The following is a 23878-nucleotide window of genomic DNA, read 5'->3' on the forward strand; positions in this document are numbered from 1 at the left end:
ATATCCCAGCACTAAAAATACATTGACTTTCAATCTTAAACTTAATGCAACATAACCAAACCACTGAACCAGCAGACGACTCGTTTCACATGAATCACAGTCCATGGCTCATCCTTTGTCCTCATGTGGAAATGGTATTACACTATGAAAACACTTCTTCCAATATTTTACTTTTTAATTAGCTTACAAAAAGATTTAAAATGTATAAAGGGCTTAATGGCACTTATCTCAACCAAGGTACAAGTAGACTTAGGGCCCTATTTACTAAGGTGCACTAGTGTTTTTAGCGCACGCTAACGCTAGAGATACCCATTTATTCCTACAAGTGTCTCTAGAATTAGTGTGCGTGCCTATAGCGCAGCTTAGTAAATATGGACCTTAATGTTGATGGTCTCTGCACAGACTTCTCCCACTATATAGATTTGTACCTACTTCAAGGCAGGTTTAGATATGTGGCCAAACAGGAGTCCTGTTCTCAATAGTGGCTGCACTTTAAAAAAAAAGGAGACCATTTGTAAGGCTTTCTTTTAAAAATGGACTTGAAGGCCCATAGGAATAAAGTTCCCAGCGGCCTGTAGTTGCCCTGTATAAACCTTGTACACAGGCATTAGTCCATGTTAAACGTGGGTGTTTAAGCTAATAACCATTAGTACAGAGCCCCTCGTTATTCTATGATTGTCCAAGACAAAGGAATACAAAAAATATTGACAGATAAAAAGCAGTCAGTGATATTGAACTCAAGATTCACAAGAAGGTTTTGGATATTTTGTGATGTTCCATTTTGGCCCCACAGTGCCCAAATATCAGACTTTTTCAGGAGCCACTCAGTACCACCATAGGTGACAGAAAATATTTTCTGTCGCATCCTTTGATCATTGTGAATGCCAATCAGCCTTTACAGGCAAAATATGCACAAGACAACAAATCTTATAGCTGATCCAATCTGGAACTGCCTTCAACCCTTGAAAATAATTCCTGGAATTTAAAGAAATAACAATGAACAAAAACATTTGACACTTTCATCCTTTGAAATCTCCCCCCCCCCCCCACCTTATATATTTTTGTTCCCTCAACTGAAGGCACTGACAAGAAAAACACTTATTTCTATCTCAGGCTCATATACTGCATTCTGTTCCACAAAAGGATAACCCAAAGCAGTTTACAGCAAAATAAGGAGAGCAATTTTCATTGTACATTATAATTTAAATAAGGTTTCTAAACTGGGCTATAATCATGGACCCCAGTATTTTGCAACAGCTCAAGAGTAGATTCTGCAGCAAGTCTTAGGAAATTCTGTAAACTAAACATACAGTTTCATTTTACTTAAAAAAATGAATTGAACACACAAAGCCAGAAAACTGCATAATTTTTTTTTTTTTTTTTAATGGGGGAAAGGAACTGAGGGAAGAGTGGGCTGGGATGGAGATAGCAATCTCAAAAGGAGGAAATAAGACAGGAAGGGCTGGAGTAGGAAGGGAAGAGAAAGCAGACCCTGGAGTGGGGATGGGGATCAAGATCAGGAAAGGGAAGTCAATCCATTCCCACCCTTCCTCCAAATTCTCTCTCACTCACAGCCCATTACTACTTCTGATGCTCTTGCTCACACCCCAGAGCACCCCCAAACCTTATTCACTCATCTCCAATAGTCCATTCCCCATATTTCCCTCACTCTCATTATGGATTAGCAGTGTGACTCCTGGGTCTTGTGTCATGCTCTGAAACAAGCACAACACCGCACTGCTGTGTGGTTCAAAATGGGACATCCGGCCAAGCAGCAGAAGAGAAGAGTATGGCCTGCTGCCAATGTCCTCCAAAGACAAGTCAGCACAGGCTGAGGAGGGGGAGAGTGGTTTCACTGACTCTGTCTCCCTCATCAAATCATGGGGAATTCTATGGCCCTTCCCACTGCCATAGCATTCCAGTAGACCAAGGGCCCTAGCTGTAATTCACTTCTATAGAATTCCAGAAAGCCTAGGTTTCCAAAGATGGCACTACAAAGAGAGGTCAACAAAAAGCACTGCACAGTTTAACTAGCTGGGATTAATTAGGTGTTCAAGCCCTAGCTTTATCATGGTAAAGCCTTGTGACAGGGAACAGGTAGGGTTTGATCTAAAAGAACTAAGCTCTTACCAGGTGAGAGTGGTTGTGCAAATCTCTCACTGCAGTTCTGGGTTCCACTAGTGTCCTCAGATCCAGGCTACTGAGGATGGTATCATTGCATAAAGTGCTACTTTCCCAGCCAGCTGAACAGTGCTGAAAGCACAGGAGAGGGGGAAAAAAAACCTCGTTTAAATATGCTTTCCGGTGTGAAACATGTGCTCCACTTTTAAATACTGTGCATGACGTGCTACACATAGGAGCCAATTTTTCACAATCCTGCAAGTACTAAACCCATCACATATTACCCACACTTGGACAAAACGAAGGCATTTTCTCAATATAAGCACCCACAGCACTCAAAAGAGCTGGCTCCTATAGACCTACACCATTCTCTGAAATGAGAAGAATCAGGAAGACAAAAAATAAATTGCCATAGAAAAGGAAAAAAAAAAAAGTCCTACTGTGATCCATCTGCCTTTAGTCACCACTCTGGACCTTTCTGGGTTGCTGCATCAGCTCTTCTGCTGTCTTCAGTGCTGAAGAGACTGAGCAGCAGAGGAAAAAGTGACAGTCCAGCACAGCTCTTTACCTAACACACTGAAATTAGGAACTTATTGCTTTCTTGTCCCATCTCACAATCTTACACTGAGGCACCAATTTTCGAAGAAATTCTTTGAGGGTAAACAAGGCATTTACCCATAGAAAATGGTTCTTTAAAAGTTGCCTTCTACTAGGAAAAGATAGTGCTGAGGGGCAAGGCAGGAGGCTGGCAAAAGTAAGTGCAGGATATTGAAATACCCCTGCATGCCACTGATCAGCCAGCCTATATTTTTAAAGGGAAACCCCATGGGCATTTCCTTTAAAAACTGGCTTGCAGGCCCACAGATACCTTACCCACGAGCCTACAAACAGTCACCAGGCTAAAAATTATCCCTAAAATAACTGTGGAAACAGCTTTACTTAGGAGAAGCTAGAAAGGCAGTAACTTACAGGGAGTAAAGCCAGGCTGTCCATGGCATCAAAGCTCTTCCGACGATGTACTTTGTACTTATAGGGAGGAAGAAGAGTAGACTTGGGAAGGCTGACCCTGTATCACATCAGAAACATTTGCTTTAAGATAAAGTACCATCAAGGCCATCGCTTTTCCCAGTGCTTTTGAAGTGATGGCCCATTTTGAAGCACTATAATGAACATTATTAAAGCAAACTGACAACTAATCATGGCCACAGTCTATGTGCAAGTTTAAAAATCTTTCCCTGAAAGAACTCTGTCCTGATTTCCATTTACACACCTGACATAAGCTTCCTCTCCCACAGTCCAGTGTTGTTGGTTTCTTTTAGTTTTACAAACAGGGCATGATTCTGAACTCACAGGATTCAGAAAGAGTCGTTTATTCACTCTGTAGCAGTACACACCTGAAACATACAACATTATTGTCTCAGAGATGGTTGAGTGGCAATGCTGTACACTGCTTTGTGGAAGGCCCCCAGTTTGATTTTGATCTTCCAGGTCAGGTAGGACTGTGGCTACTGCAGAAGAGACCTTCACAGCCCCAGAGAGAGGAAGTCACAGTCACTGCTTAAGGGTAACACCTAGTGGTTAGACTCAGGGACCATGAGAGAGCCCTGGTACATGGCTTCCAGAAGGCCTGTCACTGCAATGACCAGTCTAGCTGTGCTGGGGGATGGAGGGGAAATATCCCCTAGTAGTTGAAAATGAAGGCTGGATGGTGTCTGGATTCCAGTTCTGGTTGTGACTAAACTGGAGGTCCAAAAGAGCAGGAGCAAACTACCAAGTCTTAAAAAACAAACACCTACCCACCCTCTCCTGTGAAGTGTTGACCATTGTAACCTATGGATTTTAAGTTGACTGACAATCACACCTTTAGAAGGGGCAGTACAGCCTTTTCTATTATCTAGTTTTAAGTAACTACTTATGATATAGATAAAAAGCTTTAAAGAAAAAAAAAAGGATAAAAAGTTAATATTGTGTTCTGACCCCAGTGTTCATTCACTGCAACACACACCACAGCACAGCACAGCACAGCAAAGCAAACGCTTCCGTAGAAATCCAGGAACTCCCTGCAAGACTGCAGGCAGCATCTTGACTTACATGGATGGGAATTGAGGGAGATCTCCTTGTGATCCTCCTCAGCAGAAATATCCAGTATCTCCGATCTGCAGGATATCCATGTGTGTTTCAAAAACAAAACATGTTACAACCCTTATAAACTAATAAGCTGAAGTTTTTATAAACTAAAAGACAAAAAAAATGAGAAGAAAGAACATGGAAAGCAATCAGAATTTACATAACATAAAAACAAAAGTACTGACATATTTGGAGTTACACAGCTTTTCATACCAACCCCCAAACAGAACATACGATAAATATTCTGTACCCGGTGGCCACTGCACTGAGGGGGAGGGACTAACCACTTGAACCACAGCAGCAGGGGCAGAGTATAATACACACTGTATTTCACTCAAAATCTTGCCACACTGCCTCCTGCTGCAGGGCCAAGTATTATAACAGCAGCCATGTCAGTGCAGCAGCAGGAAGAGAAGATAATGCATTTAAGTGCCTCTCCTGCTACTGGGTCCAAGAGGTGGAGAGCAACACTGTTGCAGGTAATTTAAGTGTTTGCCATGATCACCTTCTGCCAGCCTCAAGAGAACCTTTATCAATCTTGACATGGAGGGTGGGGGAAGGGGTTAAAATCAATCATGTACATTTTAGTTGGATTTTTAAATATGTGGTTCTATTTGATTAAGGGGTGGAGGTGAGTGGTCTGCATTTTCTTTCTTCATTTATATTCTCATTTTTGAGTGGGGAGGAGGAGTGCTAAGTAAACCTGAAAATTCATATCATTTATATGAATTTATAATTTTTCAGGCTTTTTTATAAGTGATTATTTTTGCTGTTTTCACATTGAAGGGCAGAAATTAAACTATATATTAAAAATAAAGAAATATTGCAATATTTAGACCTTTTGATTCACAGAGCAGTAAGTTTTACTAGCTGAGTATGCAGATATCTTTGGGATGTACTGCCTTTCATTCCACCACTTACCATCTGGGTACCACCATAAGACCTGAATATTTCAGCACCTTAAAATGAATGTTTTTTGGCTGTGGGTTCATGTTCATGGTTTCCTATGTTCATTCTTATCTCTACCAGTTAATACCATTTGACAATTCTACTTGGCAATGTGGCCTTTTAGAGAAAAGGAGGCTTAAACTGCATGTTTCTCTTTCACAGAAGAATATCATGTGTTTTGAAAAGTAATCCACCCATGCACTCCCCTCCCCACCTCGATCAGAGTTTTGCTCAAGGGCTCAGAATTTGAACTTACACCATTACCTTTACCAGAAGTGTTCAAGTAATGCAAAGCCTGCCTTGACCATTTTATACATCTGGTTGCCAGCAATAACTTACGTTAAAAGGTCCTGGACACATTCATTCCGGTTTACTTGCCGGAACTCATGTAGCTCAGAGAAGAATTGCTCTGATTTCTCCGACAATGATGAATCCATGTCCAACAACCCTAGAGAAAATTAAGTAGGAAACATCTGGAAGGACAGCCCACTAGGAAAGTGTGCAACAGATGTGCTACTCTTGGTTGCTAAAGCCATGGCACATCTGGTCAAAAGAAAGTCTCAAATAGTACCAGTTCATCCATTCATCCCTAGCGGTAGTCTCACAGTACCCTTGCCTGATCGCAAGACCACAAGGGGTCAGGCTGCCAAAATAGGGTCAAATGGTAGAACCATAAAACTATCACTAGGGACCAACTGATGCCATTTTGAACCATAAGCCCTAAGAGGCAGAAGTGACTGGGGATTGTTCCTGCCCTGGCCAATGGACACAACGGAAACCCCCGACAGGTATGGGAGGAGTAGGGGTAGTCTGAATGTTTAACCAGGTATCCACACTGTATTTTTTTTTTTTAAACAGCCTCTTTAAGATGTTCCCAGGAGCAGAATAACAGCTTGCAAGGTTGGTCGCAAATTGTGTTATTCATATACTGTGGGAGTTGAAAAATCTGTGGTACTTGAGTTACTGCAAGTTTGCAACTCCCACAATAAATTAAGTAGCAATAGTAACATATCTGGAAGGTTTCATAGTAACATAGTAGATGACGGCAGAAAAAGACCTGCACGGTCCATCCAGTCTGCCCAACAAGATAACTCATATGTGCTACTTTTTGTGTATACCCTACTTTGAGTTGTACCTGTGCTCTTCAGGGCACAGACCATATAAGTCTGCCCAGCACTATCCTCGCCTCCCAACCACCAGCCCCGCCTCCCAACCACCGGCTCTGGCACAGACCGTACAAGTCTGCCCAGCACTATCCCCGCCTCCCAACCACCAGTCCCGCTTCCCACCACCGGCTCTGGCATAGACCGTATAAGTCTGCCCAGCACTATCCCCGCCTTCCAACCACCAGCCCCGCCTCCCACCACCAGCTCTGGCACAGACCGCATAAGTCTGCCCAGCACTATCTCTGCCTCCCAACCACCAGCCCCGCCTCCCGATCTTGACTAAGCTCCTGAGGATCCATTCCTTCTGCACAGGATTCCTTTATGCTTATCCCACGCATGTTTGAATTCTGTTACCGTTTTCATTTCCACCACCTCCCGCGAGAGGGCATTCCAAGCATCCACCACTCTCTCCGTGAAAAAATACTGACATTTTTCTTGAGTCTGCCCCCCTTCAATCTCATTTCATGTCCTCTCGTTCTACTGCCTTCCCATCTCCGGAAAAGGTTCGTTTGCGGATTAATACCTTTCAAATATTTGAACGTCTGTATCATATCACCCCTGTTTCTCCTTTCCTCCAGAGTATACATATCTCTCCACTCTCATCTCTCCCTACATTCCTCCCCAGGAACTCCGTTCAGTGGGTAAATCTCTCTTATCTGCACCCTTCTCCTCCACCGCTAACTCCAGACTCCGTTCCTTTTATCTTACTGCACCATATGCCTGGAATAGACTTCCTGAGCCAGTATGTCAAGCTCCATCTCTGGCCGTCTTCAAATCTAAGCTAAAAGCCCACCTTTTTGATGCTGCTTTTAACTCCTAACCCTTATTCACTTGTTCAAAACCCTTATTTTATCATCCTCACCTTAATATTCCCTTATCTCTTGTTTGTCCTGTTTGTCTGTCCTAATTAGATTGTAAGCTCTGTTGAGGCGGCACTACCGAATGCCTTAAAAACAACGCACGATCTGACAGCCTTCCAGAAGTTACTGAAGACTAACTTGTTCAATAAGACTTATAAAAAGAATCCTTCATAAAAGACTTACCATCAAAACTGTACCAGAACTAGTCAACATTGAACTCTTTAATTTGGTTACTTTAATCACATTGTTATTATTGAACGTTATACTTTATCCTAGATCTCACATATGTGACATAAATTATTTCTTTACTTCTAATTTTCTTGATATCTTATGCACCTTAATTGTAATAATACTCTGTTCTTCTCATTCCGTTAATGGTGATTGCCACTGCGGCATAATGTAGGCCACAAAAACTCACGGTTCAATGTGTTTATCAATCTATATGGTACCACATCCCTGTTAGTTTTTTGCTGGTTTTTCCCGCATGCCAAATTAGATCCCGTTTTGTTAAACGTTTGGAGAGCTATTTTGCCCACAGACAGACAGACATTTTTCAAAACCTTATATATAATTCTTTCCAATTTCCTTTGCTGCAGTCAAAAATACCTGTCTAGAAACTTTCAACCTCCAAGAAGTCTCTCAATGCCACCTGCCTGTTTTTTCCCCGTTTTCTTTTTTTCAACATACCAGCTCTGGAAGACCCCTCTTTAATCCTCATTGGTTTAGCCAAGTTGACACGAATTGTTCTACCAAACAACTCAGATTCATTCATGTTATCAATAGCAATAAAATACCACAGCTTAATAACTTTCCCTTCGTGATAGGAGTTTATCCTTACCTTCCTCAGGCACTGACAAGATACAGATGCATGTATGAATCACATGTTCATTGTGAAGAAATATCTTTTTTTATTCTTGGTCTCTATTTTCAACAAGTTGATTAATTATCTAGTAACTGACTGCTCAATGATTCCAACTTTTTATTCTTTCTACCCAAAGGAAATTGGAAAGAATTATATATAAGGTTTTGAAAAATGTCTGTCTGTCTGTGGGCAAAATAGCTCTCCAAACGTTTAACAAAACGGGATCTAATTTGGCATGCGGGAAAAACCAGTAAAAGATATTAAGTTTGAAGATGCAACAGATCAGACTGGGGGGTTCCAGTGAAATAAGCTCCCACCTCCCAAAAAAGTCTCAATGAATTTCTATGCGAAAACCAGTTTTAGCTTCTGCAGTATAGAAATTTAGATAATGAAGCCTCAGTTTGGGAATTACCTTTCAAACTGCTTCCTATCCCCCCAACATCAAAACTAACTCACAATTACTTGCACCCCCCCCCCGCCCCAAAACTACACCACCACATCAAAGTTCTCTAAATTACTCCACACCCAAAAACCACCTGCCTGCAACTACCTTGTTCCAGAAATAAGCGCCCCTCAAAAACTGCCCAATGCAATGCAATGGGAGTAGTTCCAGCTTCTGTAGCAAATAAGCTTTGATACAGTGAACATACCACCCTAACCCCCCCTCAAAACTACCCCTAACACTACTCTTCACTCCCATATACTCCCAACTAATCTCCCACCTTGAAAAACTATCCCCTACCCCCCCCCCCCAAACACTACTCTTCACCCCATATACTCCACCCTCCAAAACTACCCTCTGAAGCTGAAGGTATAGCTTGAAATGTCTACCTCAGACCTTTTAAATTACACATGTATATGCTGCAACAGTGTTGCTGAACATACATATGATTTGAAAAGATCTGTCAGACATTTCAAATTACACGTTCACTGAATAGCTGCATGCTGACCTCAGTATGTCCATGTAATCTACTAAACCTTCCAGTCACGCCAACATTTTCTCCCCTTGTGAAAAAGCTTACCTGCTATCCAGTCATAACCCAGAAGAGGACGCACTGCCCAGGAGTCTAAAGGGACGGAAACTTCTTTGGGACTGGACAAGAATGCAGCAGCCTCCTTTTGGAAAGGAAGAAATACAATTATATCACAGGAAAGACCTTTTTTCATTTATTTTATTATTACATAGAAACATACGGTTGTCTGTGCCTGCCACAATAGTGGCACCTCCCCTAAGGACAGGAGCAGCCAAGCAGGAAGCCCATAGCATGTGCAGCCCTGGCAGCCTCTGAGGAGAGGAGCAGGAGGCTAAGAATAGGGTAGCACACAGTGGAACTGACCTGTGTAGTATGAGGAAGTACTGAAGGAATGGCAATGTGTACTGCCAAAAAGCAAGATAATGTGTGGAAATGGGACAAGAAATAGTACTCCAGCCTCTACAAAAAGATATGCTATAGCATGAAGAGGTGATGGAACAGAGGGGCATGAGGGAAAAAGATAGAGACAGAAATGGAGAAGAGAAAAAAACATTTAAAACAATTTAAAAAAAGGATTGGGGAATGATTAGAAGGGGGTATTATATTCCAGGGGGATGAAAGAGGAGAAAAGATAAATTGTGACAGTAAATTAGGAAGATGAAAAAGTGATTAGGTTGGGAGACAGGGAGAAAAGTTGATTATGCCAGTGGGATGGGGGAGGGGAGGGTGAGAAATGTGATGGTGTGCCATAACAACGTGAATCTAGTGCCAAATGTATCATCAGATGAAAGAGGTTGGGAACCAATGACCTAACCAACCCTCTTGCTTTCCCCAATATCAACAATTTCCATCCATTATTTTAAAAGATTTCCAATTCATTTCTGCTTCAGTATCATCACCTGCAAATACAAAGCTCTCTGCTCACGTCCCCATTCCAATGACTTTAAGGATGTGCACTGTGCAAACATTTGTTTGTTTGTCTGGGGTTTTTTCCCCTATTCTTAGACTTTTTTTCAGTTCATACCACATTTGTTTTAATACATTTTTTAAAAATGAGCCTTAGAACTTTAGCACATGCTGACTTAATGCACATTAAATTGATTAAGTGTACACTAAATTTTATAAGTGTGCTAATGAACTGAATGTACACTAATGAATGCATATCCTGTTATGACTGTCACAGAAGCAAACCAGCCTAAGCCAGAGGCCTGACCAGTTACTTTAAGAAGAAACCAGACAGACGATTGTGCAGACCTGGGGTTGTCACATGGTTATTACAAAAGGATCCTTTAAAATCAGCATATGTGACACGTATGACTGTGTTGGTGAAGTTATGCAGGAATCGCTGCACCCTACGCTTGGAATAAACTTCCTGAGCCCCTACGTCTTGCCCCATCCTTGGCCACCTTTAAATCTAGACTGAAAGCCCACCTCTTTAACATTGCTTTTGACTCGTAACCACTCGCCTCCACCTACCCTCCTCTCTTCCTTCCCGTTCACATTAATTGATTTGATTTGCTTACTTTATTTATTTTTTGTCTATTAGATTGTAAGCTCTTTGAGCAGGGACTGTCTTTCTTCTATGTTTGTGCAGCGCTGCGTATGCCTTGTAGCGCTATAGAAATGCTAAATAGTAGTAGTAGTAGTAGTAGAATCAGTGCACTTTGAGTGTGACACAAATGGTGACATTATAAGCTCTTCTGGAACTGCATTAGAGGAAGCCTGCATAGAAATATGTGCTTTAACATCTGCTCATTGCCCCAGGTACAAATAAGTACCTGTACATACTATATAAACCGCTTTGAATGTAGTTGCAAAAAAACACAGAAAGGCGGTATTACTACTACTATTTATCATTTTTATAGCGCTACAAGGCGTACGCAGCGCTGCACAAACATAGAAGACAGTCCCTGCTCAAGTATATCAAGTCCCTTTCCCTCATTATTGCTACAGCATCCTCAGCTTGTATTTTTTGTAAATAAGGAAGGTACCAAGAGCTAAATGTTAGGAATTTAGAGGAAAAAAAAAACTGTAGCTGGATGGGACACAGAAATAAGCTAGAAGGTGGGAAAGATTCTGGAACATGGGTGGAATTAGTGACCAGATGAGAAATGATTGGTGATATAACATAGATAGGCATATGAGAGAGATGGGACATAAAGATAGAAACTTATAAAAAGAAGGAAACATCCTTAGTCGGGGGGGGGGGGGGGGGGGGAGTCTAGGAGGTGATTATCACCTAATGCCCCACTTCTAACCTTTCTACTTTTAGTAACTGCGTGCACTCTGCCCTTGCTTTTGGTAATTGTCTGCTGATTGAAGTAAGAAAATAAAGAGAATTGTGCTAAAGTGACAAATGGTTGTGTGAGAATAATTTGGGTAAGCCTTCCCCATCACAGAGGTGGTGTGAAGAGGGTATTCTCACAGTGAATGTTCAGGTAGGCTGGTCCCACATGGAATAATCCCTAGATGACTTATTCTGGCTAATATGTCTCCTGTTTACCTCTGAGTTGTTGTCATATCAGCCAATGTACCTAGTGTAAATCCCTCTTCCCTAGCTTGGTGAACTCATGTATAGAGATACTCTTATCAGAATTTTCTTCCTTTCTTTTTCACAATACTATAAGAAGTGACAATACCAATCACACAACTGAATCCTGTTTATATAATAGGGTAACTTGTAATGTATTCACTTTAAAAATAATTCACAATTGAATAACATTTGAATATTGTTTTTTTAGGAGGTAAAAAAAAAAGATCTCAGTGGCTCACATAGCTCTGATAAGGAGCATATAGAGGAACCTCACAATAGAACCACCATCATCAGTCTAAAAAACCCTCTTTCATTAATATAATGTGACTCAATACCTTCACTAATAACACACTGTATCAAAGTGACAATTTAATATTCACTAATAATCATAAGGCTTCCTTTGTTTTTACCTTTGTGTCGTCCTTTAGAGGTGTAATCAAAATAGATTTGGGTTTTTTAACCTCCTTCATGAATTGTTTTCTTTGCCTGTTGTTTCCTTGATCCAGCAACTTGTCTGCATAATTTGCTGAGCCCAAAGCTGACTGCAAATAAGATTTCTGGAAATCAGAACAGTACACTGTGTTATCAAGATCTGGAATCATCTTCTGCCTGTTCTGTTGAAAGAAAGTAGTTAAGGTGGGAGAATCCAGTCTCACAATAATGAATCAATGCTACAGCACACTTCCCAGAAACAACACAGGAGGGAAAAAGGGAAGACTCACTGTAAGGTGACAGCAGTCCTGTTTGTGTCCCAGGGAAGCTGAAGACAGACCGCCATTTTCTCCTTCTACAGCCCTGATACTGGGGGTACCAATATCACTCCCGAAGTCAACTGCAGTTCCAAAATTACAATGCCCCAAACACACGGATATATATAATTTTTTTTTAAGAGCTGATTTATATAAATATTTTAAGAGCTGATCTTCCACAGTCTAGAAGGAGGGGAACGGAGCACGGCAGGAGGGCAGAAGGGTAGGAGAGGGACGTGGGGTGACCAAGTGTACCCCCTAAAGTTGGCACTGCTCAGTCGCACACATCATAGCTCTACTACGGTAAACTGGCAGACCCAGAATAAGAGTTGTGACCAGATGAGGCCTGGAGCCTGTGAGAACCCGTCCATCCAGCTACTGGAGATACATAATACCGAATGGCCAGGGAGCATACCATCCTATATGACAGCAAAATTCAGCACTTTCTATCTCCATCAGATGTTAGATGGACACAACCCACAAGTCTCTGGATTCATCTGCTGCTGACGCTAAGGAACTGTGCATTGTGGAGAAAAACCTCTAATGGCCTCATTACTGTTCATTTTAATATACTGTACATCCATGTGTACTGTTTGAGATAACTGTACTAAATCCCTTTATGCATTATGTACCCAGTAATGCATATTAATAAAATACATACTATGTAACTCCCCTGCCCTAAGGGTGATGCAAAGTTTCCAGCTGTGTAGGAGGAGTGACTCACTCAGCAGGCCTGAGATTCTGACAGACGTCTAAATTAGTCTCAGAGAATTATTTGGACAATGTGAATTTTCTGCCAAAAAAACAAAAACCAAACAAACCTGGCACTCTTTAGCAAGATGCAATGCAGGAAAAATAATTTTTCTTCTATATCCCTAAGCTCTACTGGCTTTGCGCATCATCTCTGCCTTAACAACAATTATCTTAGACCAGTTATTTATTTAAAAAATTAGAGTGAAAAGTGTTCTTCAGAACTCACTCTCTTTCCTGGATCCATTCCCCCAAATTCTCCCTGTTTCACTTTCAGCCTTTCCAGAAGCTTTTTGTTTTCCAGGCGCAGTTTCTCCATGTGTTCAAACTCCGACATCCTTTCAAATATTCCTTACTGCAAAAGAAGCATGAGGATACAGAGACAGGTTGCCCTATTTAATGACCAAACCCTATACTTCCCCCACTTTGAAAGGAATAAAGGGATGTAACCGCCAGCAAATCTAACAATTATTATAAAAGCACAAATTGGAAAGAGACGAAATAATCATCAGTCAATGACTAATTCTGTACTTCAGGGGACCGATTATGACAAAGTTTCTATGTTTCCTTCCCTGGTGGATTTTTTTTTTACATTCTTTATATATTTGTCTAATTCTTTTTTCCAAACCAGTGTTTTCCAAGTCACTCCTGGAGTACCCTTTCCCAGTCAGGTTTTCAGAATATCTACAATGAATATGAATAAAAGAGATTTGTATATAATGGAGGCAGTGTATGCAAATCTCTCTCATGTATATTCATCCTGAAAACCTGATTGGCTCAGGGGCCTCCAGGTTCAGGTTTGGCCACCACTGTAATGAATATATCTATAACTCTTTTGGTCTATATGGGGCTGACATTCTGATCATGGAAGGTAACCGGGCTGCCTCCTCCATTAATCTCTCTGGTTCGGGTGTGCCAGTGGCGTAGCTAAAGGTGGGCGTCAGCAGCCCATGAGGCCCCCAAAATTTTTCAGTGGTGGCGCCTCACTACTCTCTCTCCCCCGCTTCTCATGGCCTGGCATCTGCCCATCTCTCTCTCTGGAACCCAGAAGTCTGCAGCCTAGGGCTGGCGCAGGTTGACTATAGGAATTACGACGGGCAACGGGCGGCTCTGAGGTAGAACCGGGGGAGGGATCTCTCTGTCAAAAGAAGGATATTTCGATCACAATCTCTTATTCCGAGTGAAAATGTCTCAATTGCTCTCACCCTTAGAAATGGATTTTGGGCTGTTTCCTCCAATTGTTTTTTTTTTCCTTTTTTGGCTTAATTTAGAGTGAGTGTATGAAACACACTTTCTTCTTCCTTCAGAGCTAACTTCAGCCGCTATTAGCCTATTTCTTTTTAAAGCTCGCTCTACGTGCTCGAATTCATTAATATGATCTCCTTTCTCCTTCCTTACAACCTCTAGCTTCCCAATTGGTCTATGTGTATTACCCACAATTCAACTTCAGCATGAATTACGGAACGCATTAAAGGAGCAGACTACAAATCCCCAGCACTTCTACGGAAGAAAGCGCTCAAGTCTCACGCGATTACGCTTACCTTACCTTTAAGGCAACCTTAAGGGCGTGGTGATGCTTGGAGTCGGCCTCCCGATTGGTGGAACTGAAACCGCCTGGAAGCGACAATATCCCGCCGCTAATTAAGACGAAAACTCGGATCCGAAAGGGTGTGGGGTTGGGTTTCGGAAAAAACTCGGATCCCGCGGATCCAAACCGCACGACCTTAAATAGCGAGACCTCTGTTTGTTGTGCCGTCATCCATAGATCGAATGTACAAGTGTTGACATTTCATACAGAATTGGCTAATTACTCTGATCAAAGGATTACAACTGTGGTTTATCGGGGTAGATCAGAAAACTTACATTTGAAAAGCAAGTAATTTGATCCCAGAAACCAAATCGACGTACGAGAATTTGCCCACATTAAAATGGATAAGTGATCCTCTGAGGCCATCTAATATAAGAATATAGCCACTTTATTATTTATTGTAAGTTAGACTTCACCGTGACCGTACAGCAGCCTTAAAGGAAAAAAGAAAGCATGTACCCCATTTAGGGTAACTTAAACGTCAAGTGGATATTTTCAACCCAGAAAAAAAGCACCACGTGTCTCTACGAACAAGCAAGTATATATATTTATCAATATATATATATTAAATAAGCCACTCTAGGTCTCAACTCCACCTTCTGAATATGGTGCCCCCCCCCCCCCCCCCCCCCCAATGGTCAATTATTTCTCCTACTTTGATATGTATGTGGCTGTTTGAGGAAGACATATACACACATTTAACATTAAATACAGTTCTTACACCAATGTCATTCAGTCTCCTGCCTCCTTGCATAAGAGCTGTGCTTGGGTCTTGGAGAATTTGTTGTCTTGTATAGCCAACAAGGCACTGAATTGACCTTTATGTCAAACACTAACACACCTGTAGGGATGTACTGACACATTAGCAGGTTTTAACGAGCCTATAAATTAAAGGCACATTAAACACTAAAGCGCCAATAACCTCAATAGGTGTGTTAGTGTTTGACACGTCTTAATTTTGAAGGCATGTTAGCGGGTTTGGATGCACCTACAAATTGAAGGCGCCTTAAACGGTAACACACCAATACACCTCTATACGAGAGAGATTGTGTGGCGAGGATCATGGGTAACAAATTCTGAGTGCCCAAAAAAAGAAAAGCTGTTATATTGTGAGAGAGAATGTGTGTGTGATGAAGGGAAACATTAAAAGACTCATATGAGAAATCACTGAAGATCTCCCTTCCCTGCGATAAGGTAAAAGTAGTGCTAATTTTGGGCCAACCCTACTCATACAGCAAGATTTTAGCGCTTTATGTGAAGCAAGTGGGTGGTTCTGAAAACAGCCTTTGGGTTCTATGTGCGGATGCTGTAGACTGAGCTCACCATTACTTGGAGCTGGTGTATTGATGATAGCCTTGGTGCCCTCGGACACTACTGCCTAAGAAAACTGAGAGTCACAAGGTGGCCAAGAGCAAGTAAAGCCAACTCAAAAAAAACAATGTTGTCTTGCTGGCCCTGAAGCAGATATCTATTCACAAAACTAAGGAAACAATGAAGGAATCAATGCAACCACCAGAAATCTAAAACATACTGTACAGCATCACATTAATGTGGGCAGTATAGCAAGATGGTACTGTATAGATGAGACTTCCTAACTCAGGGGCTGTTACACTGAGGTGATGCTGTGTGTGTGTACTCAAACCCACAGCTCTACACGTGGAGTTCATAATTAAAACGAAGGGCAAGAAATGCTGTCTAACAAATGAGAAAGCAAACTCAGCCACTGAAATTATAAACTGCCAAAGAAAAAGATGAATAGAACAGATAGGAATAAACACGTTTTCTAGTTACTTGATACACTGACTGGAAGGGCGTCCATGCTCCCACATCCCCTAATCCAACAATGCAAAAGTTTGAGAAAGGAGATGAAAAACATTAACAAAGAGGGTAAAATATTGGAGTTGGTTTAACATACAGGAGCTTAATGAAATCAAAAGATTGGAGCCAGAAAATAAAGTTCAAAGAAACTATCATTACTGGAAGACAAAAGGAGACAGCGGGGGTCACAAGAAGAGCGAGCAGCGGATTAGCAGGTGACGCTCCGCAACAATTCAGGAAAGGACATGAAAATGCCCATACTCATGGACCAATGATCAAAAGCAAACGCTGGCGCTAGAGGCCAATAGCGCGTTTGGCTTCTGCCCATTGATCAAAGCCTGCGAGCTCATGCAACAAATCACTCACTCAGTGGCTCTGAATGCAATACGCATGCAAATGCATGCTAAACAGAGCATTACTTATTCCTCCCCAATGCTCAGCGGGCAGCGGGCAGCACGCCAAACACTGGCACTGCTCCTGCAGCAAACCCTATGCCACCTCAGAGCATTGGGGAGCCCTGTCCATTTGCATGCTAGCAGGCTCCCCCATCCCCCAACAGGACCAGAACCCAAGTCCCCACCCTGCAGGAGCCCTGACACCCCCCCCCCTCAACACAGGGGCATAGGGTGCTGGATCTCCAGCCCCCCCCCCCCAACCCCCCTCACACCCAAACAATAAGGCCCTGGTGACCCAGTGGGCTGCAAGCTCAACCCCCCCCCCCCCCCCACCTTGTGGTCCCTCCTCTTCAGCACAGCCTTCAAAACAGCAGCACCCAGCCCTGCCCAGAGCATCTTGGGCACACCCTATTTTAAAATCTCTTCCCACAAGCCTTTCCAAGAATGATTCCTAATTTTTCCACCAACTGAGTACTGCTCTTTTTGTGGTCACAGATATGGACTGGTGTCTCCTCCTTCCACTCATTCTTCTTTCTTTACTGTACCCTTTTTATTTTTTAATAAGTTTGTGTGTTGCTTTCTTTTACTTAAAAGATTTTTATTGTAGTCTGCCTTGTCATGTTGGCAGGAAGGGCAGTATATCAAATACAACAAACATACCCACACATCTGGACTGGTTCTGGAAGGACTAAAGGAAAGAAAATTAGCAGGTAAGATCTAATTTCTCCTTAAATTGTAGGGGGTGAGGTTGCACTACTTGAACTAGAAGGACTTTTTATACTTGGACTTTGCATATACTTTTGTGTTTTAACCAAAGGATCAGAGTTCCTCTAATGAACATAACTAAAACCTTACAGCTTGAACGTAGTAATAGTAAAACCTATTTGTTAACCAGCAGCCAGATAATTTGCAGTAGTCACCAATTAAGGGAGACAGCTAGCTCTGTCAGCGCAGTCTTGTGATCAATACACAGAGGCTGTATTATGTGGATGTGCTGAAACAACAATAAGTTACATTTTCTTGCAAAGTAACATTTTCTGTGAAACTGACATATTCTCTCTCTGTGAGAACTACAGAACTACTAACTGTACTGCGCATGTGCTTGTGTGATGTATGGCATGTGGTATGCACATGATCACTAATGATGTATAAGAATGAGTGTCAGATGACACTCGGGGCGCAGTATCCTGAGTCTGAACTTAGTACTATGTCAGCTAGCTAATAAAAGTTGCCTTGCTTTGGAAGTCAGCGTTTCAGTCTCCTGATTTACTTGCTGAACAGTCCGGTTACAAAATGATTAAACTTACAATTTTTTTTTTAATTTTAATGCTGTCTCCAATATTAATAGTGCTCACAAAGCAATTGGACATGCAAAGTGTTACTGAATATACAAAAAGATATTTTCAAAGGAATTTCCAGGAGTTCATCAATGAAACAAAAACAATTCATAATTTTCAAAAACCCTCAGAAATTCAACCAAAAACCTATTAATTGAGGTTCACGCTTAAACTTGTAGGAGATACTTTCTCCTGCTGAACCATATGTAGTGCCATGGAGAACTCAGTGATCTAGGAAGAAATATGATGTCCCTAAATCATGGTGGAAAAAAGGTTTAGATTCCAGGTTCTGTCCTTGATTTTCAGATGGACAGCATAATATTTACTTTTTTCATCTTTTATTTATTTTTTGTAACTTTATTTTTTCATCTGTTACCAACAAAGTCATATACATTTTTTCTCCACATTACATACAATAACATCCACAATTTAACATTCATTTTTAAGAGAGATACCTTTTTTTTGCTTCCTTCCTTCCTTCATCTCCCCCTCTCCTACATTTTACTCTACCCTAAGCTCATGCCTATCTTAACATAACCTGGTCTGTTCCCTGGGCCAGGCTCAGCAGCATCTTGCTCATCCTGGAACTGGGAGCTCACCCCAGGCCACCATAGCAGCAATGGCAGCTTTTTCTTGCAGAACCTGTCTATAGTCCAAGCAGGAGCAGCTCCGTCTCTCCCTAACCACTTCATTTGCAAAAAACATTTTGCCATTTAGCAAGCAGGATCCTGAAAGGATGACATGCAAATGGTAATAAAGTGCCATTAGCCAAACCTTATCCATAAAAATGCCTCAAATGAATCTGAGTAGAAGATGGACCCTCCACTTAGGCTGTTATTCATTATACAACAATTTGCAATGAAATACATTACTGCATTTTTCTTTTTTCATGTAGGGCACAAAAATCAATTTAGCAATTCAATGATTCTACAATGCACTACTAGCTTATATGCTGTGATAGGGACTGTGGCAGGATTCTCCAAATTCCCAGCCAGACCACATCCACAGAAAGCAGAAGTATCAGGTGTTTGTGCTACTTCTCAGAAAAATCCCTCCTTCGGTGTAACATTCAGACTTGAATTCTCCCCCTGATGCTGTGTAGCACATGCAGATAGGCAATTTATTCCTGGGACAAAAATGTAGTGAAAGTAAAATGAACATATCCTATTTAGGGCCACAGTAATAAATGTTAGGACCTGCATAAAAATTAAAAGCCAAAACACAAACAGAACTGTTCTCAACAACTCTCTGCACTAGCCAATATTTCATGTCTTATCCAACTTTATCCACAGCCATTAAGAATTTACTTGATCTTTAGCTGATTTTGGAAGAAAACTGTAGCCTTAAAAAAAAAGTTCAGGATTAAGCTTAGAGAAAAACATATCTAACCCACATTCCCTAACACTTTGAAAAGCAGAGGCTACAACTGCAAATTCTATTGCAGACTTCAAATGCCAACTTCAGTTAAGGACAGCTGGACTTCTCTAATACAAGAACTTCCCTTTCATTGAAAGACCTTTGCAGAGTAAGCCTGGTGCAATGAGGAATGCAAAAACCTAACAAAGATACTGGCACTTAAACAGAACTGCAAAAAGAATAATCTAATGTCCACGCTTCAACCAGCCAGCCTGAGCCAAAACTAATATACAAGCTAAAAGAGAAGGGTACATATCCAAGGGGCTGAATTAGTATCCGCATTAGTATAATAGTATGCTGAAAGCATCTGGGGCAATCATTTTTGAAGAATGCTTAAAAAATACATATGATGTTGGTAAGAATTAATATTGACTAAAATTGAATCTGATCATGATTAGTGGACACAGGGAATTAAAACAAGATTTAAAAGAATTCATGTAATAGGTACTAAAAGTAAAAAGAAAAATGCTGTTGGAATTTTTTTTTTTTTAATTTTCACACTTACGTTCTTAAATCAGACAAAAAGATGAAATTACTATAGATGTACATTAAAGTGGATTTACACTTACATGGCTGATACAGTGCAGAATGATATATTGGTTTTTACCCTGATCCTCACCAAAAGGCCTCCACATGTTCACTGTTACTGGAGTCTCTAGACTCACCATATAACTACTATTGGGGTCTCTTGGGGGTCTTAGGCCCACCACACACTCAGTACTGGGCTTCCTAAGATAATCCAGGTACACCGTGCTCTCTGTAGTTCCCACATTTCCCCACCTTCTCTTTCTTATCGGCTCTGCTGAAGATATTGATGAGTGAACATGTTAAGTTCGCTATCCAGCCAACCAGCTTTATTCCTAAAAAAATTAAAACAAAAGCCACAGTATAATCAGGTTGTTGCTGTGAATACCTGTGACACACAGGGGCTTCTTTCAACTGCCATTATGACAGCAGAAGGGAAAGCTTAAACAAGATTGACCAACAAAGTCAGAAAAACAACTCAAAGGCTGAGTGAGACTGAAGAGGAGGGATGTGCATACAGTTTCACAGTAATCGGTATGCACATCTATCCCCAAGTGAACAAATCATTCTGATCACTTTTGCTGTTACTACTGTTACAAAGGCCAAATACACTTGCTTCATTCAGGTATCAAAAAAAGAACACAAAGCCAGTCTGGTTTTAGGCAGTTTCTGGTGTACACATAGAGAACAAGTGGGGAAAGCATGCAGCACATGACTCATTAAATTCTTTCCAGCCCGTGTTTATTTATATTGCTTCTGTGAGTATGTGCGTGTGAGTATTGCCTCTTTCTGACCCAGTGGGGAGAGAGGTGAGGTGATTTAAAATGGAGCAGCACCAAACATTCTGTTCATTTGTAAAAATAACCAACTGTGATATTAAACAATTAGATATCACTCTCAGATTTAAAACGGGATCAGTACCAAAGCTTTTCCATATAGCAGCAATATTCAGTTCATGAGCCAGACAGAAAACTGAATATTGCTGCTCTCAGACTGCCCCAGCTGTCTCAGACCTGCATTTTCCAGATAGTGTTGAGGTGGTCTGTGATATCTGGATAATGCCACTGTATATCTTGGTTGGCAGCATATATATGGAGAGCAGATGATGCTACCTGGGTAAGCAGATTTGAATACTGACCCAGATGTGTATTTTTGTCATTAGTTTTTCCTCTTTGTTCAGTTTAGTTCCATTAAACATTATTATAGTGTTATCTTGTCCCCCAGGAAGACATTTTTTTCATCTCATTTTGAATAAATTTCTTTTGAATATTCAGATGGGTTGGAAAGAACAATTGGTGAAAGCATGTGGAACAAAGTTCACGGAATTCTTTCAACCCCTCTGTGTGTGTGTGAAACTGAGAACAGAGAAGAGGGAGAGGTAGTTTGAAAGAAGATATTCTTTAACTACTATGATTCAGTGAATCAGTAATTTTATGATACATTTCTCTTGGAGAATCTGTTTCTGCATTAGGTCATTTCTTGGGGGACTCATTTCTCTGGAACCACTTTTTAAAAATTATTATTATTTTCAATACAAAAATAGTATCAACAATCTCAAAGAATATCAACTGTTGACAGCTCGGCAGAATAACCAAATATATACAGTTTGTGCTTGAGACAGTTAAACTTCTTCCCTCTTTCTCTGGAACCATTTTTAATCTGGCTCTTTTTACCAATTTTTGTTCCACACCAAATCAGTGGCGTAGCTACAGATGGGCCCGGGCCCACCCACTTTGGACTCAGGCCTACCCAGAATTCTAGTGCCCTTGTTATAGCTGGGTGGAGATCTTCAAGTCCCACCAGCTGCAGAGGTCCTCCAGAGGCAAGAACAGCTCCCTTTCCTACTTGCTCCAGCCGGCGGCACTGTTTATGCTGCCTCCCCCCTGCCGCACATGCTCAGTTCTTGCGCATGCATGAAAACCAAGTATGCACGAGTGGCGGGGCAGAGCAGCATGTGCACAGAGCCACCAGCTGAAGCAAAAAGGAGAGGGAGGTGTTTTTGCCTCCAAGAGTACCTTTGCAATTAGTGGGGCTTGGGGATACCCATCAGTTCAGGTATTTAATGTTTTTTTGTTGGTGCCGAGGGGGAGGGGAATGTAGAGACTGCATTTGCCCACCCAGTTTGCCCACTGGCTCATCTAGAATTTGAGGTCTGGCTATGCCTCTGCACCAAATTTGGTCCCATTTTACTTTTTAGATATTTTGCCCCAGACATTCAACCTCTTATAATTTTTCAACATCCATTGGGTTAGAAAGAATAAGAAGGACCTCATACCGGAGTAGTTTTGCTTTACTCTGCAGGGAGTCAAGGACTTCAATTTTTGTGTTTAGGGCAGTAATTTCTTGCTCCAGATTCTCACGTGTGACATCAACCTGCTGACATAAGTGAGCAAATGTGCTTGCCAATTCCCTAGGAGAGAGTTTAAAGAAAAAGGGAAATCTCATATTTAAGCAACTAATTATTTACATCTTCTCTTAGAAGACTGGAACATGCCTTCTTCAAATGTTAACTCAGTCTGACAAAACACAAAGTGCATATTCAAGTTCCAATAAGTAGACTTCTTAGAAAGATCGATTCTCTTCAGCAAAGGAAAAATTAAACATTTAAATTCCCAATTTATAAAGAATCTGGATATTTTCATATATCTTTACTATATATTAGAAATGTCTGTAGTCTAGCACTCATGGAACACAAGACAATACAGATGGTAAACATGTCTTAGTATACTACTCTGGCCTGATCAGTCTGGTGTTTACAAAAGAGCTCAGGGCAGTGTGGCATCAGAATAGCACAGATCTGAATTTATGATACTGGGATTCTAGAGAATACAGTACTGACAGCGTATTACTGTACAGCAATTATCAAACTGAAGTATCTTGAGCACTCACTGTTGCACCTGATGGCTGCAGTTGGATCCAGTGTAACTGACAATCAGTTGTAGTTTCTCCCCAGCATATTCCACAAATTGGCGCTTGAAGGTTCGTTCCTTGGCTTTTGTTGTCCAAGTGAGGCGTTCATACACATACAGAAGCCCATAAAGACCTAAGGAGAGGGCAATCAGTCTCCAGCCTACAGCCTTCCAGACCTGAAAGTCATAAGGAACTAAGAATCATTCAAGTCTGAAAAGCAGGTGTAGCATCCAAATATCTCTACTTTGGGAAGTAGATGAAAACTTGACTTCTTTCATGCCTTTAATGGAAGAAGCAACTAACTAGCTAATCACACGCACACACAAGGATTAACACCAGTTGCACATTCTGTAGCAGGACTTGCTTATCCACTCCAGCTCTAGATGAGATCTTTTTCATGCAACTTTTCTGGCTCCATGTGCAATTTTTCCTTGTTAGTCACCCTTGTTTTCTAATTCCTATATGCTAAGCTCTATTAAGATGTTTTAATGCATATTCTGTTAACATTGCAAGTAGCATACTATGGCATAATATATACTGTTTTTACTGCTATAATTGTCTATTACAGTTTAATATTATTTATGCCTGCATATTATGTAATTATTCATATATTTGTTTGCCATGTTAACTTATTAGTCATTCATTCATTTTTTTATGGTTGTGGATATGTTTTCAATTTTAACATTTCTATGCTTGTTTTGATGTATTAGTTTTATCTTTTAATAAGATCCCTGATGCAGGCATTGTGCCGAAACACAGCGATGTCGGGCTGGTGTTCAATAAAGGAACTGCGGTTTCG

At 41.1% G+C, this 23878-nt stretch overlaps 2 protein-coding genes across 7 annotated transcripts in view; both read right to left on the bottom strand.

Moving 5' to 3' along the window:
• Nucleotides 1-292: 292 nt before the first annotated feature.
• MIIP (migration and invasion inhibitory protein) lies at nucleotides 293-14556 on the bottom strand. 3 transcript variants are annotated; one of them, XM_030186007.1, is made up of 10 exons: nucleotides 14528-14556; nucleotides 13320-13445; nucleotides 12002-12148; nucleotides 9107-9200; nucleotides 5536-5644; nucleotides 4213-4277; nucleotides 3392-3515; nucleotides 3091-3187; nucleotides 2131-2253; nucleotides 293-975 (listed from the first exon to the last, which is right to left on the bottom strand). In XM_030186007.1, the coding sequence occupies exons 2-10, from the start codon at nucleotides 13425-13427 to the stop codon at nucleotides 928-930; spliced, it is 915 nt and encodes a 304-aa protein (XP_030041867.1). In that variant the 5' UTR covers nucleotides 13428-13445; nucleotides 14528-14556; the 3' UTR covers nucleotides 293-927. The 3 variants fall into 3 exon arrangements, with proteins under 3 accessions (XP_030041867.1, XP_030041866.1, XP_030041868.1); XM_030186006.1 differs by lacking the exon at nucleotides 14528-14556 and adding an exon at nucleotides 14296-14516; XM_030186008.1 differs by lacking the exons at nucleotides 2131-2253; nucleotides 3091-3187; nucleotides 14528-14556 and adding an exon at nucleotides 14296-14516.
• Nucleotides 14557-19068: 4512 nt separating this feature from the next.
• The window catches only part of MFN2 (mitofusin 2), a 50527-nt gene continuing 45717 nt past the window's right edge, over nucleotides 19069-23878 (bottom strand). For all 4 annotated transcript variants that reach the window (XM_030222285.1, XM_030222282.1, XM_030222284.1 and 1 more), the window contains 3 exons: nucleotides 23059-23255; nucleotides 22445-22579; nucleotides 19069-20504 (listed from right to left, as the gene is read on the bottom strand). In XM_030222285.1, coding sequence (XP_030078145.1) covers nucleotides 20435-20504; nucleotides 22445-22579; nucleotides 23059-23255 — 402 coding nt within the window. In that variant the 3' untranslated portion in view covers nucleotides 19069-20434. The remainder of the gene's footprint in view (nucleotides 20505-22444; nucleotides 22580-23058; nucleotides 23256-23878) is intronic.

The sequence above is a fragment of the Microcaecilia unicolor genome, chromosome 13, assembly GCF_901765095.1.
Source record: "Microcaecilia unicolor chromosome 13, aMicUni1.1, whole genome shotgun sequence".
Classification (NCBI taxonomy): Eukaryota; Metazoa; Chordata; class Amphibia; order Gymnophiona; family Siphonopidae; genus Microcaecilia; species Microcaecilia unicolor.

Coding starts and splice junctions, on each gene's coding strand:
- MIIP (XM_030186007.1), bottom strand. CDS start 13,427: ATGTCGGAGTTTGAACACATGGAGAAACTGCGCCTGGAAAACAAAAAG. Junction 5,645..9,106: donor GGGTTATGACTGGATAGCAG/GTAAGCTTTTTC, acceptor AATTTTCTCTAG/GGTTGTTGGACATGGATTCA. Junction 3,188..3,391: donor GGAGAGGAAGCTTATGTCAG/GTGTGTAAATGG, acceptor GATGTGATACAG/GGTCAGCCTTCCCAAGTCTA.